This window comes from Doryrhamphus excisus, chromosome 23 (assembly GCF_030265055.1).
Source record: "Doryrhamphus excisus isolate RoL2022-K1 chromosome 23, RoL_Dexc_1.0, whole genome shotgun sequence".
NCBI lineage: Eukaryota > Metazoa > Chordata > Actinopteri > Syngnathiformes > Syngnathidae > Doryrhamphus > Doryrhamphus excisus.
In genome coordinates, this window is record NC_080488.1 from 4,446,446 (window position 1) to 4,469,087 (window position 22,642).

General features: G+C 36.4%; 1 protein-coding gene across 1 annotated transcript; it reads right to left on the minus strand.

Moving 5' to 3' along the window:
- Positions 1-977: 977 nt before the first annotated feature.
- On the minus strand, positions 978-22,474 carry trappc11 (trafficking protein particle complex subunit 11). Its single transcript, XM_058063810.1, has 30 exons — positions 22,329-22,474; positions 21,493-21,723; positions 20,263-20,432; positions 20,087-20,157; positions 19,834-19,948; positions 18,623-18,722; positions 18,479-18,552; positions 17,917-18,013; positions 17,495-17,628; positions 16,732-16,873; positions 15,984-16,077; positions 14,634-14,713; positions 14,367-14,445; positions 12,396-12,450; positions 12,153-12,298; positions 10,876-10,937; positions 9,352-9,484; positions 9,048-9,178; positions 8,836-8,961; positions 8,559-8,734; positions 8,306-8,454; positions 8,075-8,196; positions 7,151-7,270; positions 7,016-7,081; positions 6,739-6,886; positions 5,073-5,184; positions 4,813-4,904; positions 3,598-3,731; positions 2,281-2,445; positions 978-1,583 (listed from the first exon to the last, which is right to left on the minus strand). Exons 2-30 carry the CDS (start codon positions 21,697-21,699, stop codon positions 1,539-1,541), a joined length of 3,345 nt encoding a protein of 1,114 aa, XP_057919793.1. The 5' UTR covers positions 21,700-21,723; positions 22,329-22,474; the 3' UTR covers positions 978-1,538.
- Between the last annotated feature and the right edge of the window lie 168 nt (positions 22,475-22,642).

Genomic DNA, 22,642 nt, shown 5'->3' on the forward strand with positions numbered 1-22,642 from the left:
AAATACATAAAATGTTATTATCATTAAAATCACTGAAAGTTATAAAAATACTTTTGTACATAAATAAATTAAATTTTATTTACGCTACATGTATAGCAATTTTTGAAATGAGGGCTATTACTTTGTTGTAAAAATACTACACGGTTGGAAAGCCCATATTTTTTTGCTAAATGTATGTTTTATTAGGCTACAGTGGAGTGAAAGTGTCAAAACGTAACTGCGGTAATTTGCAATCAAAAAAGCCCCAGACCATCACACTACCACCACCATATTTTACTTTTGGTATAATGTTCTTTTTCTGCAATGCTGTGTTACCTTCATGCAAGATGTAATGGGGGGACACATTCCAAAATGTTTTGTATTGTCAGATAAAACAAAGGTCTTGGGGAACATAAAAATTTTTGGGGGGGCAAAATTGAGACGGGCCATAATAATAATGCATTTTGTCCAGCAGTGGTTACATTATGTACAGTCAGACAATATGAAACATGCAGCGTTTTTACTGTGAAGGCTGGAAGTATGTTGTTGGTCTTGACAACTGCAAATGTGTGATGGAATAACAATTCAGAAGATGCTGCTGCAGTGGAGGATGATGGGAAATGAAGTTCCGACAATGCACTTGAATACATTCATTCATTCATTTTCTACCGCTTTTTCCTCACGAGGGTCGCCTATCCCAGCTGTCTTCGGGCGTAAAGCGGGGTACACCCTAGACTGGTCGCCAGCCAATCACAGGGCACATATAGACAAACAACCATTCACACTCACATTCATACCTATGGACAATTTGGAGTCGCTAATTAACCTAGCATGTTTTTGGAATGTGGGAGGAAACCGGAGTACCCGGAGAAAACCCACGCATGCACGGGGAGAACATGCAAACTCCACACAGAGATTTGGAATTGAACTCTGGTCTCCTAGCTGTGAGGTCTGTGCGCTAACCCCTAGACCACCGTGCCGCCCCACTTGAATACACTTTCAAGTAAAACACACCAAAACATGTTAACATCACTTTAATTCAAAACAATTTTGTCCTGTATTAGGCTCCATCTACTCTTGTTTCAGTACAGTTGAGTATTTACTATTCTAATGCATTCTCTTTATTTGCATTCGTTTGTTATACTTTCAATACATTTGTACTTTCATATCAATTTGATGCTGCTATGCCTCCCCTTCCAATACATTTAAAAAACATATCCTGTAAAGCTTTCATGCACACTTGGCCAATTATTGTTATTAAACATAACTTGTTTCCATAATAACAAAAAAAATAAATCTTAATGTTTAGTTTTGTAAAAATAATGTACAATGAAAATGTAAATATTGTAACTAATTGTGTGTAAAAACGTGGGAAAGGTGGGAAAATGTGTTCAATGATTTTCCATCAATACAGTTCCATTCATGATCAGTTATGTCTCTCTCATGCCAGGAAGCAAACACTAAAATGTATGAGTATGTGCTGTCGCTTGGGGCGGAATCGCATGAAGTATAACCTACAGTATGAGAAGTATTCTTAGTTGTACCTCAAAGTGTTGGTATCAAGCTGCAGCGATGGAATCATTGTCCAATTCTTTACCCTGCGGCTGCAATGAAAGACAAAAGAGACAAAAGTTTATTTACATTTGCATGGCTAATCATAATATTTAAACAGCAAAAAGTATTCAATATTTTGTATAACCATGGTGTCCAGAAGTAATATTGGGGGGTGGATTAGTAGCATGATTCACTGCAAATTTGCAATTTTGGTGGGGAATAAAATAGCTTATTTTTATTTTTATTTTTTATGTCAATATAGATTACTGACAATTAATGTTATATATTATTTATTTACCCTGCGTTTTTTCACAGCAGAAAATTCACCTCATTCTTTAAGTGAGTCATGACTTTTGCAGGGGAGGCACGGTGGTCTAGGGGTTAGCGCGCAGACCTCACAGCTAGGAGACCAGGGTTCAATCCCACCCTCGGGCATCTCTGTGTGGAGTTTGCATGTTCTCCCCATGCATGCGTGGGTTTTCTCCGGGTACTCCGGTTTCCTCCCACATTCCAAAAACATGCTAGGTTAATTGGCGACTCCAAATTGTCCATAGGTGTGAGTGTGAATGGTTGTTTGTCTATATGTGCCCTGTGATTGGCTGGCGACCAGTCTAGGGTGTACCCCGCCTTACGCCCGAAGACAGCTGGGATAGGCTCCAGCCCCCCCCCCCCGGTAGAAAATGAATGAATGAATGAATGACTTTTGCAGGCATCAATGACTTGCGTTTTTTCTCTATAATGCGTTACCTTGACAAATACACGATGAGGCAGGAAGCGTTTGAGGTTGTACTCGTTGTTTGTCCAGCGGGAGACGCTGATGCTGAGTTGTGGTAGCATCTGGTAACCCGCAATCAGTGGATAATAATTGTACAGCATTTGCTGCTCCGAACCAGGAAGGATGCGAAGGTGTACCTGCACACAAGAGAAAACATCTCAGCGATTCCAGTCAAAGTCAAAAGCATGCAGAATTTAATATTTAAATTTGTTTTTTTGTTGTTTTTTTTTGCATCAAACACACCTTTTAAAAACTTGCTGTAAGAGCTGTTTAGGGACGCTAAAAATTTGACTTCCATAGAAATCATTAGGAAAATTTCCTTTTGTCACTATTCATAAATTTGGTTTTAGCACAAATTACTATTATATTATACTGTTATTATTATTATTAGTAGTAGTAGTAGTAGTACAGTAAACCTCGGATATATCGGATTCAATTGTTCCCACTGGTTTTGTCCGATATAAGCGAAATCCGTTATATGCGTATACCGGAAAATGTCCGTTTTACGCCTATATCGGATTTATATGCGTAAATCGGATTTTATCCGTTATAAAAAGGCACTTCCTTGACTATGTTTCCAATGTACCTGGACGCGCAGGCAACGCTGCAAACGCTGCAAATTACGTCGTATAGCGGCCTGTCACGATTCGGCGAATCGGAGCGCCACGATGCGGCCATCCGATATATGCGAGGGAAAATTAATGGAAATGCATTGCAACGGCATTGGAGATTTTGCCCGAAATAGGCGAAATCCGTTATAAAAAATCCGATATATGCAATGAATTTTTATTGGAAATGCATTACAGAAAAATCGGTTCTTTTTTATCTGTCCGTTGTGAGCGAATTTCCGATATATCCGAGTCCGATATATCCGAGGTTTACTGTAGTAGCACTGCAAGTGGAAAGATATTGAATATTTTGTGAGTGACAAATGACCATTGAAATATCCCTTCTAACCTTTTACCATACTTTAGACATTTTTTGTCTAACTAACTCCACAACTAACTAACTAACTTTCAATTTAACATGAGTATAAGCAGTAGAAAATGAAGGAATGAACGAATGTTTTTACATTTTAACATGTTTTGTGTATTATAATGAACCGACATTGACGTCAACAGCCACAAGAGGGCGCTCTTGTGACATCAAAAGTGATTTGGAATGAAGCGGTAACCTCTTATGTTAATTTGTAAATGTGCTTTACAATTTGAGGCAAGTGAATTTCGTTATATGGATTAAGCTTTGTAGCTTTTTATACATGTAAGCTGTGACGGTCCTGTTCTTTGTACCTGTTTTAGTCCAGAGAACATGAAGGAATCAGATGGTTCCACGGCTATCTGCACTTCCTGTACCAGAGCTGTTCTGTTCTCAATGTGGAAACAAACTGGGAGGGACTCCCGTACTCTCCCAAAGGATGGGATATCTACATGGAGAAGAAGGAAACAGTCATGGCAGATAAAGATCACCTCGTACTTCGGTTCGTGAGAAAAATAAAATTAAAAAACATAAACTATATTAGGAAAGCAGGAAGCAGATGTATTTTATGTATACAGTATGCACACACAGTAGTGTAAAAAAAGTTTTTTGCATGTTTTTCACAAATATTTCAGATAAAATTTGAAGATTGGTCAATGACAACACAACATGCAGTTTTTAAATAAAAATTTTAAAAAATTAATTAAAAAAAGTTAAAAAAATGAAAAAAAATCTTAAAATTATAATAGGAAAGCAGGAAGTGAACAAATGTAACAGTTACTGATTGTAAAAGTACCAGATGGAAGGGTTAGGATTTAATAAGCTTTGCTTCTTCCTACTCCTTTTGGACATGTGGAACTGTGAACTGATTATGTGATGCATTCAATTGTAATCTGATGCATGTTCAAATGAAATTAAACCATTACCAAAGTTAAGTTTAAAAAAATGGCTATGAAAGCATCCTGCAGTATGCATAATGACTTGAGTCAGTAAAAAGAATGGAGTTCACCATTACACCACATGGTTTAGAGCAGGGGTGGGCAAACTACGGCCCGGGGGCCACATGCGGCCCGCCAAGTGTTTAAATATGGCCCGCACGTTCTTTCCAAACTTAACATACAACCTGACATCATGGCTTTAGCCAACCTTTTGATGGTTTAGGTAGTTTTTTTTTTTTTAATCAATTTGTTTATTTGATGTGATCTGCTGTTTACAAAGTGCTCCTGAAAAAAGGACACAAGCACATATACATAGCAGGTTGCATGACACTTACAGATACAATCATTCCAGGTGGACTGTTTTATATGAATTATTATATGAATTTTATATGAATTATATGTGTAAAATATATAGTCTGGCCCCCTGTCAATTTTGTTAAATCAATGCGACCCGCGAGTCAAAAAGTTTGCCCACCCCTGGTTTAGAGTCTTGTTGTTGTTATTGATTCTACAGTGTGCAGAGGTTGAAATTATCGTGCAAATAAGATCATTCTTTGTATATAGTATATATATATATACTATACCACTGACCAGCGTGGATGTGAAGTGGGACAGACTCCAGATGGACATGCGGCAGAGAGACTGTGGTTTCTATGAGAGGACTGTCTGGACTGGAGGACTCTCTTTAAAAAAGAATCAAAAAAGAATAAACTTTGTTATATTCAGTCGCCAACAAACCACTGCGTACATCACATCATTTTAAGAGTATTCATTTATTGAGTGAAATCCTTACAAAAAAAAAATAATCGTTTGAATACAGAGCATTGTGTGTGTGTTTGTAGGTGTTGTACCTCCTCCATAATATTTGGTACTGTCCAGTAGCCACAGTGTTGTTGACATCAGTCAGTGGTGGACAGCGAAGACTGAAGCACTCACTTGCACATTCATCTTTCTGCAAAATGACTGAAGACAAGCAAATCTGTTATTACGACACAAACACTGAAACGCAATTGAAAACACTGACTTCTAATTCATTTGATGCAAACGGTCAAAGTCTAACATTCTTGAGAAATATATTTTACAGATTATAAGCTAAATGTACTGCAAAAATATGGAGGACCAAAACTGCCAAAATAATAAATAAATAAATAAATAAAAGTGAAAATAAAAACAAAAATGAAAAAAAGAATCAAAAAATTAAATACACAAAAATAAATATAAATGGAAATAAAAACAAAAATAAAAAAATATATACATAAATAAATAATTAAAAGCAAAAATAAATACAAAAATAAAAAACAAGATTAAAAATTAAAAATAAATACAAAAATAAATATATAAATAGAATTACATATCAATAAATAAATAAAAGCTCTCATATGTATTTATTTCATGCAGCAGACAATGTCAGCTTGAAATGCAGAAGGAAAAACTATTCAAATGAGGGGGCGGTCCTAAGTGTGTCTTGGGTTGAACTGTTCGCCTATTGGTTGATCGACATGTGAGTGCGAAAAAGCTCCGTCAGGGAGGAGAGCGATCAGGCTCCAATAAGGCTTCCACCCGGAAAAGCAGGTAATCCGGGGAAGCATTATCCGAAATATCTGCTAGCAAACGGAGATCCCTGGAGATTGCAGCCATACTTACCGCCATTGAGAGTGGTGTGGTGACTTCCTCTTGCTGTGGCTGTTTGCAGGCATACCTAGTCGATTTTCGCACTCACATGTTGATCAACCAATAGGCGAACAGTTCAACCCAAGACACACTTAGGACCGCCCCCTCATTTGAATAGTTTTTCCTTCTGCATTTCAAGCTGACATTGTCTGCAGCATGAAATAAATACGTACATATGAGAGCAGAGTGCTTTTATTTATTTATTGATATATAATTCTATTTATATATTTATTTATTATTTTTTTAACAAATAAATAATTAATTTATTAATTAATTAATTTATTTATTTATTAATTTATTAATTTTTTAATCTTCTTTTTTATTTTTTGTATTTATTTTTGCTTTTATTTATTTATTCATGTATATATTTTTTATTTTTGTTTTTATTTCCATTTATATTTATTTTTGTGTATTTAATTTCTTGATTTATTTTTTCATTTTTGTTTTTATTTTCACTTTTATTTATTTATTTATTTATTTATTATTTTGGCAGTTTTGGTCCTCCATACAAAAAAGGCCAGTAAGGATAATTCATAATGCCGCCTACAGAGAACATACTAACTCCTTATTTCTAAAATGACAAATACTTCAACTTGCTGATATAGTTCGTCTTCAAACAGCTAAAATAATGCATAAGGCTAAAAATATCCAATCTCACAGTGCAATTATATGACAATGTCATGTGACGAAGATTGTACCAGTCTAACTACATGGGGGTGCCCACAGCTGCTACTAGCATACCTTTTTATATGCAATGCCGTTGTAGCTCACTAGTTTATATATTTTAACCCTCAATATAAAACTGTCACATGCTTGTGTGGTGGTGAGATAAAATAAAATATTTACCTTCATGTAGTTGGTGTGGTGTGTTGGTAACCATGGTGAAGTTCTGTAGTGATGAAGAAGCCAATAGGAGTGGCCAGGGTGACAATGACTGGATCTCTGTTAGCATCAGGAAGGGGACATCCACCGCTACTTGCTCCAGGGGCTCAAACTGAAGAAGACAACACATTATTTCAAATAAAACCACCACATATGTATGTCTTTAGATGAGTCGGTGTTCAATCCACGGAGTAGACAGATAATAATCTATAATAATATACGTAAAGCCACAGCAACATACCTTGGTGGACATAAAGTTGGCAGAAACCTCAAACGGGACGACTGTCTCTATGGTAATGGTTTCATCCTGCAAGACAATGGAGAAGTCAACATCTCCGAGACAAGAACGCACTTAAGGAAAGAGTTGTGCGGTTACCTTCTGACACTTGCAGACTATCTGGCGTCCATCCACAGTCACGTCGACGCTATAAGCTACGTGGAACAGGAACAGCCTTGGTCCAGTTGTTGAACACGTCACGTAGACACACCTCTCCAGCTACACACACAAAGGTTGGCTTCAAAACAGTGTGCTCATGAGAAGTGCTGCAACTTGTAGTGACCACCAGGTGGCGGTGTTGTTGCTTTTGTAGCGAGTTTGGTTTGAATACAGAGGCGTTTTGTTCCAATTGACTGATTTCAAAGTGCTTATTCCTTATAAAGACCGACGGTCTGAGAACTCATGCAAGGACTATTGTTGAAATAGTCAACAATAAAACGAAAATATGTTAAAGTTGTGTGGAACAATGTGGTAAAGTGTTTAAAAAAAAATAGTATAAAAAAGAAATAATAATAAAGAAATAGTCAACAATAACATTGAAAATATTATAAAGAAACCCTGTCCAAATTAAAGTACATAATAATAATAATAATAATAATAATAATAATAATAATAATAATAATAATAATAATAATAATAATAATAATAATAATAATAATAATAATAATAATAATAATAATAATAATAATAATAATAATAATAATAATAATAATAATAATACAATTTATTTAAAAGCGCCTTTCAGGACACCCAAGGTTGCTGTACAGAAGATAAAAAACACCAATATAAAATACAAGATAAAAGACAACATACAATAAATAAGAACATACGATAAATGGGGGGGGGGGCATGTGAAGCAGTTAAAGAGAATAGGCAAGTTTGAACAGATGAGTTTTGAGTTTGGATTTGAAGATGGGAAGGGCGGCAGAGTTACGGAGGTCTGGTGGCAATGAGTTCCAGAGTTGGGGAGCAGAGCGGCTGAAAGCCCTGCTCCCCATAGTGCTAAGACGTGCATACACGTACCTTTTCACCTGGTTTCAGATTACCCAGAGGTATATCAGGGAGCAGAGGAGGCGCCGTGTCGTCACAAATCTTGGAGTTATCGAGTGTCACGCGTGTAGTCTGGCTTAAATTAGCATCTTGGCCTAAAACGATATTGAAAATAAATACACAGAATATTTGCTAGCGGATCAACGATTTATTTCATACCAGTTGGCTAAGCTGACTAATGCGGTATTAGTTGTGTTCACGTACCAGGTTTGAGTCCTGCTGTCAGCTTCACGTCCTTGGCTATGGCATCTTCCAGTGATTGGACGGTGAAGTGTATGCAGTACAGTTCATTGCTGAGAGCAGGAGGTTGATGACCAAGCTCCACAGAGATCTTCGGGACTCTTGAGATGATCCTACACATCATGTGATACTAACTTTATTGACAAAGTATAAGACCAAAGGCGCAGTGCAAACAAACATGGCGTTTTGTGAAGGATGCAATGAAGACGAGCCTCACATGGTACTTTGCAGGACGTTCAAGCAGTCCCAATCAATCTCGTCGTCCGCATCACACCTCCTTGATGTCCTGTGTGTCGGCAGGACCTCGTGAGTTACACCCGCATCCCCGCCGGCCCCCCTCCATCTCAAAAAGACACAGCGACCGCTGCCGAGCATGACCTCAATACCTGCCACCTAATGAATGGAAAAACAATGAATCACTGTGTTATAATTTGTTTTTAATTTTAAGAGAAATTACATATAAATACAGCACCAACACACATAAATCAACTCGCCTCAATTTTTTTGCCGATATCTTTGGTTTTTGCCACAAAGCTGAAGTTGTAACATCTGGTTTTACCGGGCAAAAGGGCTTTGCATTCCTGACTTGACGTCTCCACAACACACCACTGATTGTACTCCTATAACAAAACAAGACAATGACCAAATGATGATAGAAAATCAGCCTTAATTTGTTAAATATTGTGAAATTGTTCTTGTATAGTACCTGATTACTGAGGCTGACAGACAGTTTGGTGAAGGACACAGGATGCGGACAGTCAGCTTTCAGGAATACTTGCAGTCGGATGGCTTCATCCACATGGAAGCTGGGAGACTGGAACTGGGCTTTACATTGAACTAGGACCAAACTTATAATATAAGTCCCAGGACTAGCCAAACTAAACCCAAAAAGTGCCACTTATATATATATATATAACACACTGAAAATGTGTTTTTTTTTGTCAATAAACATCTCACCCAATGATAACTATATTAAGTAGAGTACAATGGATGTACTGTGTATTACTCACTGAAAGGTATGTAGTCCTGCATATCAATAATGAATTCATTGGCGCCACCTAAAGCCACGCTTTCGTTCCATAGTGACCGTGCCGCAGCAGCAGAAGACTGATCACACTGAGGCTCCGCATCGGGTATCTTGTTCTAATAGGAACAACAGATGGCAAAGACGGTTGTTGGTGTCCAGGATTTACAGCATAAAGTCATTTACAATATCATTTATATTAAAATATATGCCATAAAAGTCACATTTCAATTTGTGGTTTCTTGCAATTTAAAAAAAAGATATATATCGACATTCCCAAAAATTAAGTATGTAATGCAAGGGGGTTTAAAGTGTGGACCGATGAAAAATTATGTAATTCTTAGCATAGTTACTATATGTGTTGGTTTAGAAAATATCAAAGTGGCCATTGCATCCTTTCTTTTTTCAGTATGTGGCACTGGGTGAAAAAAAGTTTGGACATCCCTGATGTAATACGCTTGTATACTGTAAAAAAAAAAAAAAAAAAATTCAGTTATGAAGTATGTAGAGCAGGGGGTCACAAACATGCGGCCCGTGGGCCAAATGTGGCACGCAGGACACTAGTTTGAGGCCCCCGCCTTGATATGAAAGTTTAATGTTAGTGCGGCCCGCGCAAGTTTGATATGGATGCTGTATGGTATCATGTACCCAGAAAAAATTATTACGTTTGATTCATGTTCATGTTAAAGGTTAAATAACTGTTAATAGTTATCCTCCCTATCCGTGTGGAAGTGGTAAGTTTTTGGCTATTTAAGTTTAAAGGAAATAACTTGAAGGCTACCGTTTAGGTCGCTAGCTCTCTAGTTTGCGAGTTAGCATGTGTCTCAAGACCCTGCGGTTGCGCAATATGTTGTAAATAAAAAGAGTATAAATGTGACTATAGTCGTGTTTTGTCATGTCTACAGGGCTCTAATAATGCTTTGTTCATTTTAATCTGAAAAAAATAATTTGTCTACCCACCAACTATATGTGGTTTCTTAAGTTTTTATTATTTGCCGTTTTATTATTATTATTATATTTATTTATTTATCACTGAATGATTGATTTTTTTTTATTCTTGATTTGTTTATTTATTTTTCATCTTATTTTGTGTAGAAAAATAAAAAGTAAGATATTTGAGAACAGTGGAATGTTTTATCAGAGCTTTTCTTGTAGAAAATCGGAACCAAAGCAAAGTTTATTCGTTTTTCTGTTTTTAATAAATGTGTTTTTTTGAAAACCTGATGCGGCCCAGTCTCACCCAGACCCTAGCTCCAGTGGCCCCCCAAGTAAATTGAGTTTGAGACCCCTGATGTAGAGCTTCTCTTGATGCCCCTTTATATTGAATTTTACATGTTTAGATAATGCAACCTATAGTCCTATAGACTTACACAGGTATATGTTATTTTCCTCTTCATGATGTATTTTGTGACAGATGCTACTTATACTCCGAAGTTACTTCTAGTCCAGAAAATATGGTACTTGGGTTTTTATTTACAATAAATTGGCGGTAAATATGGGGTTTACGCACCTTGAGAACTTTTATGAGGTTCTGCTCAATCCTGGACTTCTGCTCTTTGGTCAGCATTGAAGCTGAAATGCAGTAAAACATCAGCACTGGTAAGTAAACACTGCCACCATGTGAACAAGTGATGTTGAGAAACATGTCCCTGTAAGACTTCCAGAGGCTTTTATGACTAATTTATGTTATCATAGTGTGGAAAATAGCACAGCATAGAGCAGGGGTGGGCAAACTTTTTGACTGGCGGGCCGCATTCATTTAACAAAATTGACGGGGGGCAGACTCGATATTTTACACGTAACAGCCCAGCTGGAATTATTGTATCTGTAAAAGTGTCATGCAATCTGCTTTATGGGCACTTTGAGATCATTTATTTGATGTAAAGTACGTCATAAATTTATAATAATACATTTATTATTATTTTTATTATATTATTTGTTATTATTATTATTTGTATTATTATTATTATATGCCTGTGTCCCTTTTTTCAGGAGCACTTTGTAAATAACAGACCACGTCAAATAACAAAATTATTAAATCTGTAAAAGTGTCATGCAATCTGCTATATGTGCACTTTAAGATTATTTATTTGATGTAAAGTGCATTATAAATTTATAATAATAAGAATAAATGTATTATTATTTGATATTATTTATTATTATTTGATATTATTATTTTATTATTATTATTATCATTATGTAAAGTGCATTATAAATTTATAATAAGAGTAAATTTAGTATTATTTTATATTATTTGTTATTATTATTTTATATTATTATTACTATTATTATTATTATTATGTGCTTGTGTCCCTTTTTTCAGGAGCACTTTGTAAACAACAGACTGCATCAAATAACGAAATTATTGTATCTGTAAAAGTGTTATGCAATCTGCTATATGTGCACTTTCAGATCATTTTTTTGATGTAAAGTGCGTTATAAATTTATAATAATAAGAATAATTTTTTTATTATTTATTATTATTTTATATTATTATTTGTTATTATTATTATCATTATGTGCTCGTGTGCCTTTTTTCAGGAGCACTTTGTAAACAACAGACCGCATCAAATAACGAAATTGATAAAACAGCCAAACCATGAAAATGTCGGCTCAAGCCATGATGCCAGCTTGTATGTTGACTTTAAATGAAACACTTTGGAAAGAACGGGCGGGCCGTATTCAAACACTTGGCGGGCCGGATGTGGCCCCCGGGCCGTAGTTTGCCCACCCCTGGCATAGAGTAAACATAAGAGTAGATATAGTCAGAATAATAAAACGTCTTACCTCTGCCCAGAAGTTCCATGCAATATATGATGTAATCCTTAACACTAGCCATCAGATAGGCACAATGCAGAGCTGTGGTTAATATGGCTGACTGGATTCCACACCAATGTTCTGTGCGATAGTCACACATCACATAGTCCAACAGCCTAAGAACAAAGCATAAAGCCCGATCATTTCAAGCATGAAAATAAAAGCATGAGATGAAATGTGATGTTTGCGTGTAAGTAAAAACTCTTCACTTACTTGAGGGCTTTGGCATAATCGTGAGCATGATAGTACTCCTCTCCCATCTGCACCACTGGCAAAACATGCAAAACAGTTAACATGAATATAATTCAAAAAAATTCAAAAAACTTGCAATAACCAACAAATTCTAATATCCAATCACTGCCAGTTTAACAACATACTTATGGATGATATTTTTGTTATATATTTTGTTATATGATACTTATAGGTTATCACATGGTTTGTCTGGTATCAGGCCAGGTATCATGCCCCCAAGTGTCAGTATCAGATATGTGCTGATACTGGCACGCGGGGGCATGATACCTGGCCTGATACCAGACAAACCATGTGATGATCTTATTATCACATACTATTTAATCATGAGCTTATTATCACATACTATTTAATCAAAAGACCATTTTGTTTCCAGAAAATGTTCAGTTTATTACATGTATTATATCTAAACAGTGTAAACACAATAATTGCAAAAATATTTCAACAATAATATTTGATCAACAGTCTTATCTTATCAATGTCTGACAATTAAAGTTCCATTAATCAAGTTTGGGTTTTTTGGTGACTGGAGAAGCACTAGGCACTAAGCACTCGTGAGCTGTTCTCTGATTGGTTGTTTTACGGGCACGATACCAGAGCAGCGCGCTCTGAGTGGACAGCTACGGAGGCTGATACTGGACATGGTTAAACTCTATATTTTATCAGTATCACTGCCCTGGGCTTTGACACAGTATCATTTCGGCCTTTTCCCGTATCATTCATGGGCGGTTTCTAGGGTACAGGGTACAATTAATACTATAGTATGTGATAATTTTGTATCTAGTACTAGTGAATGTTAATGTTATTACTGTGTTATTGTTTCTTGGCTTTACTGTACATTTATGGCTGTGTTTTGATGAATGGTTGGTGGACAGTGTTCTGGACATGATGAAACAACCAAGGTGGCCGCAGTTAAAATAAATAAATAAATACAATGGATGTGTTTGAAAATCACTACTTCATTTCACTATACTGGTGGATGACAGCAGTTCTTTACTAAGTTTGTACTTTGATTTTGTTGTTGTTTTTATTGGTGTTATAAGGTTGAATGATGAGGTCGGGTGCGTGGATGACAATAGATGTACTGGGGATTGATGGGTTGATGATTTGAGATGGACGTATTGATGGATTAGGGGATAGGTGTGGGAATTTGGATGGACACAGCAAAATAAATCAACAATCAAGCGTTACTAGAAGTCATATTTGGTCTAGTATAGTATAGTATTCATTCATTTTCTACCACTTTTCCTCACGAGGGTCGCGGGGGTGCTGGAGCCTATCCCAGCTGTCTTTGGGCGAGAGGCGGGGTACACCCTGGACTGGTGGCCAGCCAATCAGTTAATTAATCAGTTAATTAACCTAGCATGCTTTTGGAAGGGCGGCACGGCGGTCGAGTGGTTAGCGCGCAGACCTCACAGCTAGGAGACTAGGGTTCAATTCCCACCCTCGGCACATCTCTGTGTGGAGTTTGCATGTTCTCCCCGTGCATGCGTGGGTTTTCTCCGGGTACTCCGGTTTCCTCCCATATTCCAAAAAAAACATGCTAGGTTAATTAGCGACTCCAAATTGTCCATAGGTATGAATGTGAGTGTGAATGGTTGTTTGTCTATATGTGCCCTGTGATTGGCTGGCGACCAGTCCAGGGTGTACCCCGCCTCTCGCCCGAAGACAGCTGGGATAGGCTCCAGCACCCCCCGCGACCCTCGTGAGGAAAAAGCGGTAGAAAATGAATGAATGAATGTTTTTGGAATGTGGGAGAAAACCCACGCATGCACGGGGAGAACATGCAAACTCCACACAGAGAGATGGCCGAGGGTGGAATTGAACCCTGGTCTCCTAGCTGTGAGGTCTGCGCGCTAACCACTCGACCACCGTGCCGCCCTGTATTGTATAGTAGTGTAGTAGAATTATCCACTATCGCAAAGTGCTACTTACTGAGATGACTTTTCATTCGTGGACACTTGTACTTCTTAAACTGGGCCACCGCGTTGCTGAGTAGAGTGATGATCACCTCCTGTGGAGAAGATCTTTGTTGGAGTTCTCAAACATCATACATTTACACGTGATATTGCTTATATGCAATAATGGCTGCATGATGACACAATTTCAGTGGATGGTAAACTATACTTTTACACTGTTACAAGTTGTACACTGACTACTCTAATATAAGTTGACGCATACTGTGTATTTGCATGCACTTACCGAATGTGGTACATCTTTTTCTTTCATCTGTAATGCCAGAATTCCTCTCTTTTCTTTGTCCTGGTCAGGAGGATCGATACCTAAACATGCAAGTACATGTCAAAACACTACAGAGGAATATTCTGTGAGGCTACGCTCACAGTGAAGGTACAAAGGAATGGAATCCATGTTGATGTCTTCACGTACAAGGACACATAATACACATCTAGAAACTGTAGTTGGAGTGACGGCATGTGTATTCATAATCTGATTTTTTTTTTTCCTTTATTTGGGCAAATATATGAATCATTACAGTGCATTTCTTACATCAATCAAAATATAACTTTCCATTATTTACATTTGTATTCAACTATCTGATGACAAATCCAAAAGGAGTAGGAAGAAGCAAAAGCTTATAAATGCCTACCCCTTTTTGCAAGATATAATCATGTTCATGCCACAGTCTTGTTTCCCCTGTTATTATTATCATTGTAATATTACTATTATTATTATTATCATTATCATTATTGTTATAATCTTTATCATTATTACCATCATTATAATCATCATTAATATTACCATTTTCATCATTAGAGTTGAAAATTTTGTGATTTTTTTATTTTTTATTTTGTATTATTTAATTTTACAGACTTCATTGCTTCTTGTAGAGTGCTGTATCATTTCATCTGTTATTTTCTGAAATACGCAGATTTTGTGTGTCTATTTAGTAGCCCACTTTTTTAACAACTATATAATAATAATAAATAAAATAATAAATAATAAATAATAAATAATAAATAATAAATAATAAATAATAAATAATAAATAATAAATAATAAATAATAAATAATAAATAATAAATAATAAATAATAAATAATAAATAATAAATAATAAATAATAAATAATAAATAATAAATAATAAATAATAAATAATAAATATTAAATAATAAATAATAAATAATAAATAATAAATAATAATGATATGATATATATGATGAAATAACATTTACTTATTTTCTGGATTGCATGTGTCTAATCTTATGCATTAAAAAACAAGAACTTGAGACTGTGTCTGGACAGGTGACCAACCCAAACATCAGTATCTTCTTGTTAAACCCTACCTGAGGTTTTTAGACGTGTTTATTAGTTTGTGTGTGTCTAGTGTTGTACATTAGGAAGCAAGGTTTTAGGTACGGAACCTTTGGGTCAGTATGACATTTAAAGTAGCGGACAGAAAGTGTTTGTGGCGTCTGCTTGGTAAACAAATATAGTACCAAAAAGACAAGCTAGAGCTTCAAAAGTCCTTTTCATGGTTAAGGTCCCTCATTTGGGAACACTAGGCCTTCCTTTCCTGGGGAAATATGACCTACTCTGATGTCCTTGTCTCCATGGTCTCTGTCCATAGTAGTCCAGTCCTCCACTCTGGATCTCCAGTGGGTCGGGAGAGGGATACACTGCTCCAGCCTAAAACAATATTCAATATGTACATGTCTAGTACAGTAAACCTCGGATATATCGGACTCTGATATATCGGAAATTCGCTCACAACGGACAGATAAAAAAGAACCAATTTTTCTGTAATGCATTTCCAATAAAAATTCATTGCATATATCGGATTTTTTATAACGGATTTCGCCTATTTCGGACAAAATCTCCAGTCCCGTTCCAATGCATTTCCATTAAATTTCCCTCGCATATATCGGATGGCCGCATCGTGGCGCTCCGATTCGCCGAATCGTGACAGGCCGCTATACGACGTCATTTGCAGCGTTTGCAGCGTTGCCTGCGCGTCCAGGTACATTGGAAACATAGTCAAGGAAGTGCCTTTTTATAATGGATAAAATCCGATTTACGCATATACCGGATATAAATCCGGACATTTTCCGGTATACGCATATAACGGATTTCGCTTATATCGGACAAAACCAGTGGGAACAATTGAATCCGATATATCCAAGGTTTACTGTAATACCTTAACTCACGCGTGGAACTTATTTGTTACATTACTGAGTTCATAAAGCTACAGTATAATTATAAAGGAGTTTTATTTACGAAAAATAACAAGTATAATTAAGTTTGGCCTCAAATGGAAAGCTCATTCTGACATGATGAAACCACCTGACTCAGCTGCAATGCCAGTCGTTTCCTGTCCTGGCTGTAGCAGGCAGCCTGCTGGTAGTAGAAACCAGGATTCTGTGTCTGGATCGCCGGCAAGCCCAACTTTATTGCTTCGTCAAACAGTTCACCAAAAGATTGGAACCTGGGAACACACGTGTTGAGAAGTGTGTGAGAGCTGGAAAGTGTTTTTTTTATATTTGACTACCAGGAACGAGGGTTATATATATGGAAGCTCAACAGACTTTTACAACAAAGTATCAAAGTTTATACCACCGCAACCCAACCTTATTCAAATCCAAATATGTGCCCATTTAAAATAAAAACTATTATCTGTCCGATATCACTTTCTATCATTCATCAAATACAGTAAACCTCGGATATATCGGACTCGGATATATCGGAAATTCGCTCACAACGGACAGATAAAAAAGAACCGATTTTTCTGTAATGCATTTCCAATAAAAAATTCATTGCATATATCGGATTTTTTATAACGGATTTCGCCTATTTCGGACAAAATCTCCAGTCCCGTTCCAATGCATTTCCATTAAATTTCCCTCGCATATATCGGATGGGCGCATCGTGGCGCTCCGATTCGGACATTTTCCGGTATACGCATATAACGGATTTCGCTTATATCAGACAAAACCAGTGGGAACAATTGAATCCGATATATCCGAGGTTTACTGTAGTATGTGAGCATTTGTGTGTGTGTGTGCATGTGTGTGTGCGTGTGTGTGTGTGTGTGTGTATGGTCACTCACTGTTTCGACATCCATGCAGCATGCTCGAAGGCGAGTTCGGCACAACCTATCTTCTTCTTAAAAAGGTCAATGTGCTTCCTGAACTGAGAAATAGCATCAAGAGGAGTATTGTGCTGGAAACACAGACGGCAAACCTAAAGACAAAGAAAGCAGGAACATTTGTCACTCAAGTGGTAATTTGGGTTTTTTGTTTTTTTTTTTTAGATTTGGTGCTATTTCTCGCAATTGCTCTCGGTCACATTATAAAATGACGTTACTAGTCCATCCAGTAGATGGTATCGTAACTCTTAATAATTGCATAATCGCAGAGCAAATGACAGTCGGAACACAAACAGCACAGTCAACAATGGACTACATTTTATATGGGTAACAATGTTATGTGGGTTGAGCTCATATCTGAATGGATATTATTTACTACAAACCTTGTAGTTAATGAAGCCTGCCAAAGTTTTGATCTCCAGCATATTTGACTCGTAGGCTCTGAGCTCTTGGACGAGACTATATGCAGTCCTGTAGTGCCTGCAGAAAACATACAATACACTTAAAGCAGTGGCCAAACTTTCCATTCTTCACCTTTGCATGTATATCCTCGAAGAAATATTCTACCTCTTGGTACCAAATCTACACTCTGCAAAGTTTACAGCTTTTCCCGCAACATAGACAACACCAGTTTCCCACTCCTCTCAGGTTAAGAGTCTCAGTGTCACCATCGATAGCTTGCTGTAATCCCATTTCCACATCAGCAACATTATCTGGTATGCTAATTTCCATCTACACACATCCTTCAGCCCCCATACTACCTCTATTCTTGTACCCGGTCTGCTTTTATCTGTGTCTATGTGCAGTGTCATTGGGTTACAAATAAAATGCATCATTATTAATGTAATTGTCAAATTTGTATAATTGGCCAAGTGACTACAGACTGCAAATATATGAGTTTTTATATCCCGTTTGTGCATTAGTGGGCGTGACGAGATCACTTACTTTAAAGCATTCTGGGTGTCTTGCTTCAGCTCACTGAAGAAAGCAATTTTGAACTGGTGTCGAACAAACAGCAGCTATCATCAAAACAATAAAAATGATGTTAATAATACCAATCACATGCAATATATCCTTTCTAGTAGTTACCTGATGTGTTGTCTTGTTGAGGAACTCCTTGTGGGATTTAACTCTGCGAATTTCATTGTAATAGTACGTCTGAGCGTGCTCATAAAAAGCATTCTCCAGCCTACGCAGATAATAAACAATAGTGAAGTTTGGCTTGAAGCTATGGAGGACCAAAACTGCCAAAATAATAAATAAATAAATAAATAAAAGTGAAAATAAAAACAAAAATGAAAAAAAAAATACAAAAAATAAATACACAAAAATAAATATAAATGGAAATAAAAACAAAAATAAAAAAATATATACATAAATAAATAAATAAAAGCAAAAATAAATACAAAAATAAAAAACAAGATTCAAAAATTAAAAATAAATACAAAAATAAATGTAGAAATAAATACAAAAATAAATATATAAATAGAATTACATATCAATAAATAAATAAAAGCTCTCATATGTATTTATTTCATGCAGCAGACAATGTCAGCTTGAAATGCAGAAGGAAAAACTATTCAAATGAGGGGGCGGTCCTAAGTGTGTCTTGGGTTGAACTGTTCGCCTATTGGTTGATCGACATGTGAGTGCGAAAAAGCTCCGTCGGGGAGGAGAGCGATCAGGCTCCAATAAGGCTTCCACCCGGAAAAGCAGGTAATCCGGGGAAGCATTATCCGAAATATCTGCTAGCAAACGGAGATCCCTGGAGATTGCAGCCATATTTACCGCCATTGAGAGTGGTGTGGTGACTTCCTCTTGCTGTGGCTGTTTGCAGGCATACCTAGTCGATTTTCGCCCTCACGTGTCGATCAACCAATAGGCGAACAGTTCAACCCAAGACACACTTAGGACCGCCCCCTCATTTGAATAGTTTTTCCTTCTGCATTTCAAGCTGACATTGTCTGCAGCATGAAATTAATACATATGAGAGCAGAGTGCTTTTATTTATTTATTGATATGTAATTCTATTTATATATTTATTTTTGGATTTATTTCTACATTTATTTTTGTATTTATTTTTAATTTTTGAATCTTGTTTTTTATTTTTGTATTTATTTTTGCATTTATTTATTTATTTATGTATATATTTATTTATTTTTGTTTTTATTTCCATTTATATTTATTTTTGTGCATTCATTTTTTTTTTTTCACTTTTATTTATTTATTTATTATTTTGGCAGTTTTGGTCCTCCATATGAAGCTATAATAATGAAAATGAATTCATGCTTTCATAGTACCTTATCATGTAGCCAACAAGGTGGTCAGTATGCGGCAGAACAAACAGACTCTTTCCTGACAGATCACAGGCATGGCAAAGAGCTGCAGCTCGTTCCGATGCCACCAAGTCTTCACCTACACAAACAGGAAGAGAAAACAGATACACACACAGTTCTTGCATCATTTAGGAGGATGCAACATATACATGAACAGAAATCTATAGCTGTAATCGTGACTATGTAAATACCATATTCAATTTAAAGTGGTGTTTACCAGGTGGCAGAGGAGTTTTCTTTTGAATTAAGACAACAGCCACTTTGGTATTCCTGCTCTGAAGACTGGACCTAAACAGAAAAAAAAAGAAATATATATAGTATCTCATTTCCAATGTCATATTTCACATTCAATAACATCAACTATAAATTAGTTCTAATGTATATTTTTCATACCTGACAATCTCTACTTTGGTAGCGCATTCAGATTGTTTCTCTTTCCACTGTGGGTCATCCCAGTCCAACTCATAGAAGACCACAACCAGCGCCGGAACCAGGTTCAGGTGCTTGTTCATCCACAATGTCTTGAGGATTCCTTTTGGAATGTACCACTCATAGGACGTACGCTACACACGGGAACAAAAGGAAAGTCAGGACCCTTGTTAAAAGTCCTACCACATGCATTTATATATGAAGAGCTTGCAACCAAAAGGCGCTAAATCCATTTTGACTGATTTCGAGAAAATCAATGTTTTTTAACTACGCACATATCAATCTATTTGGTCATCAAGTCTATATTGCAAATGAAAGAGCTATCAATATAGGTCATAAAAATGCATGCTATAAAAATCATGCACACACCATGTATTTTATATTTTTTTTTTATTAATTTTTTTTTCGGATTTAGCGCCTTTTGGCTGAAATAAATTTGAAGTCACCTTTAACTTCTTCAATGGCATTGTTGTAAAAGAATGTAAGGTGCTTTAATGTGCTATGCTAATAAAATAATTACAACACAGAAGCCATTCTCAACATACAATACAAAATAATTATTATTAATTAAATTAATAAAAATGTTATTAAAAGCAGTGCTCATATTTGACTGCACCATGAAGGTGACAGTGACAAAAATCATCTCATTCCAAACTCTTTACATTGTATGTTTTATAGTACAAGTAAAATAATGTTTCTTATGAAAGTTGGAGGCGTCAAGGTAGAGACATGCCTTTTATGGCGTAAAAAAAAACTTCCATGTTACAGAATACTGTAAAAACACAATTTGTGTTCTCCTGAATTGCATAACATACTGTAACTATCACACGTGTACTTAATGTACACAAACAAAACAGGATGCGCACTGATACTGGCTTTCTGTATGTGCAGTGCCAATTGTATTCTTCTCTCTGATTGGTCAGATTATCAATAGATGGGAAATTTGGGCCAATCAGAATAAAGAAAGGGATTTTGCGCCTTTTGGTTGAAAGCATAAATTTCATATCACTTTTTTTCATATTTTTTAAAATGGTTTCAAGACCAAAATACGTGATTTGGATACACATGACAGATGTCTATTAAACTCATGAAAAACATGCAACTTAGTGAAAATTTGATTTAGCGCCTTTTGGTTGCAAGCTCTTCATATGTGTTATTATTAATAAATCATTCAACTCTTCTGCCTTGGCACACCTTAGTACGACATTTTGGATACTCGTGGTCTCCAGGGAGAATTTTAAAAGAGATGGGAACTCGGTCCGCCCGTCTGTTGGTACTAAAGACATCCCAAATAGCACGGTGCACAGCATTGTACACCACATCCAAACCAGTCAGAGCCACAAACGCCATCGGCCGACAGCACAGCTCTGCAGGAAGCTCCCATTGCAAACCTGCCATCATACACTTTCAGGAACCGACACAACCCTGAAAAACATGGAAATAACACATGATATCGATTTATTGGGATGAAATTACCAATGTTTATCGCTTCTCTTCAACTCACGCCCATTTCAAGTCATATGATGGTGGCCATTTAAAAACTACTAAGTCATGTTACATGTATGCAAAATTGTTCATGGTAAATGTATTCCTTATTTGAAAATGTCTCTAGCATCCACCAGCTGGAAAAGTCACATGACTGTCACGTGACAGACACAAAAATGTTACAATACGTTACTTACTTGTTGAGTTCAAGTCAAGCACAAAGCTGTATAGGACACATCTTAATACATTTCACGTCTTCTTATGGATTAACGTGTTGCTGGCTGAATACTTAATTCGACCACGTAGACCATATGCAAGGCGATGCTAGCATTAGCAATGACAAGCAAAAAGCCGTCACATATTTATACATGTATGCGTGATGATGAACGTTCACAAGACGTGTTAGTGTAATTGTCATCCACATAAGACTGTCACTCATCTAAAACAACCTCGCTGATAAAACCGACATAATTACATTGTTGTTAATCTGGATTTGTACAAGCGAAACGTACTACTGATATTGGTCTAAACAAAAAGGAACATACCTTCAGGTTCGGAAAGAAGTACAAAGGTCACATGTACTATTGTTGGTAATTTTTAGCAAAACAAAGAGGGAAGGTTGCTGCTGTTAGTGGAACTCAACCTGCTTACGGAAGTAAATCCACCAACAAGCCGTACTACGCATGCGTACAGGGTGTAAATTTATTATTGGACATAATTTATATAACTTTGAAAAATGATTAGTATCGAAATAAAACCGTGTACAGTTGTACTCGTGTGGTTATTCCAAATATGTGTCCGGAAATTACTTCGGTTGTCTTTCTCATGAGCATGGAATTTATTTTTGTTGTGCTCTTAA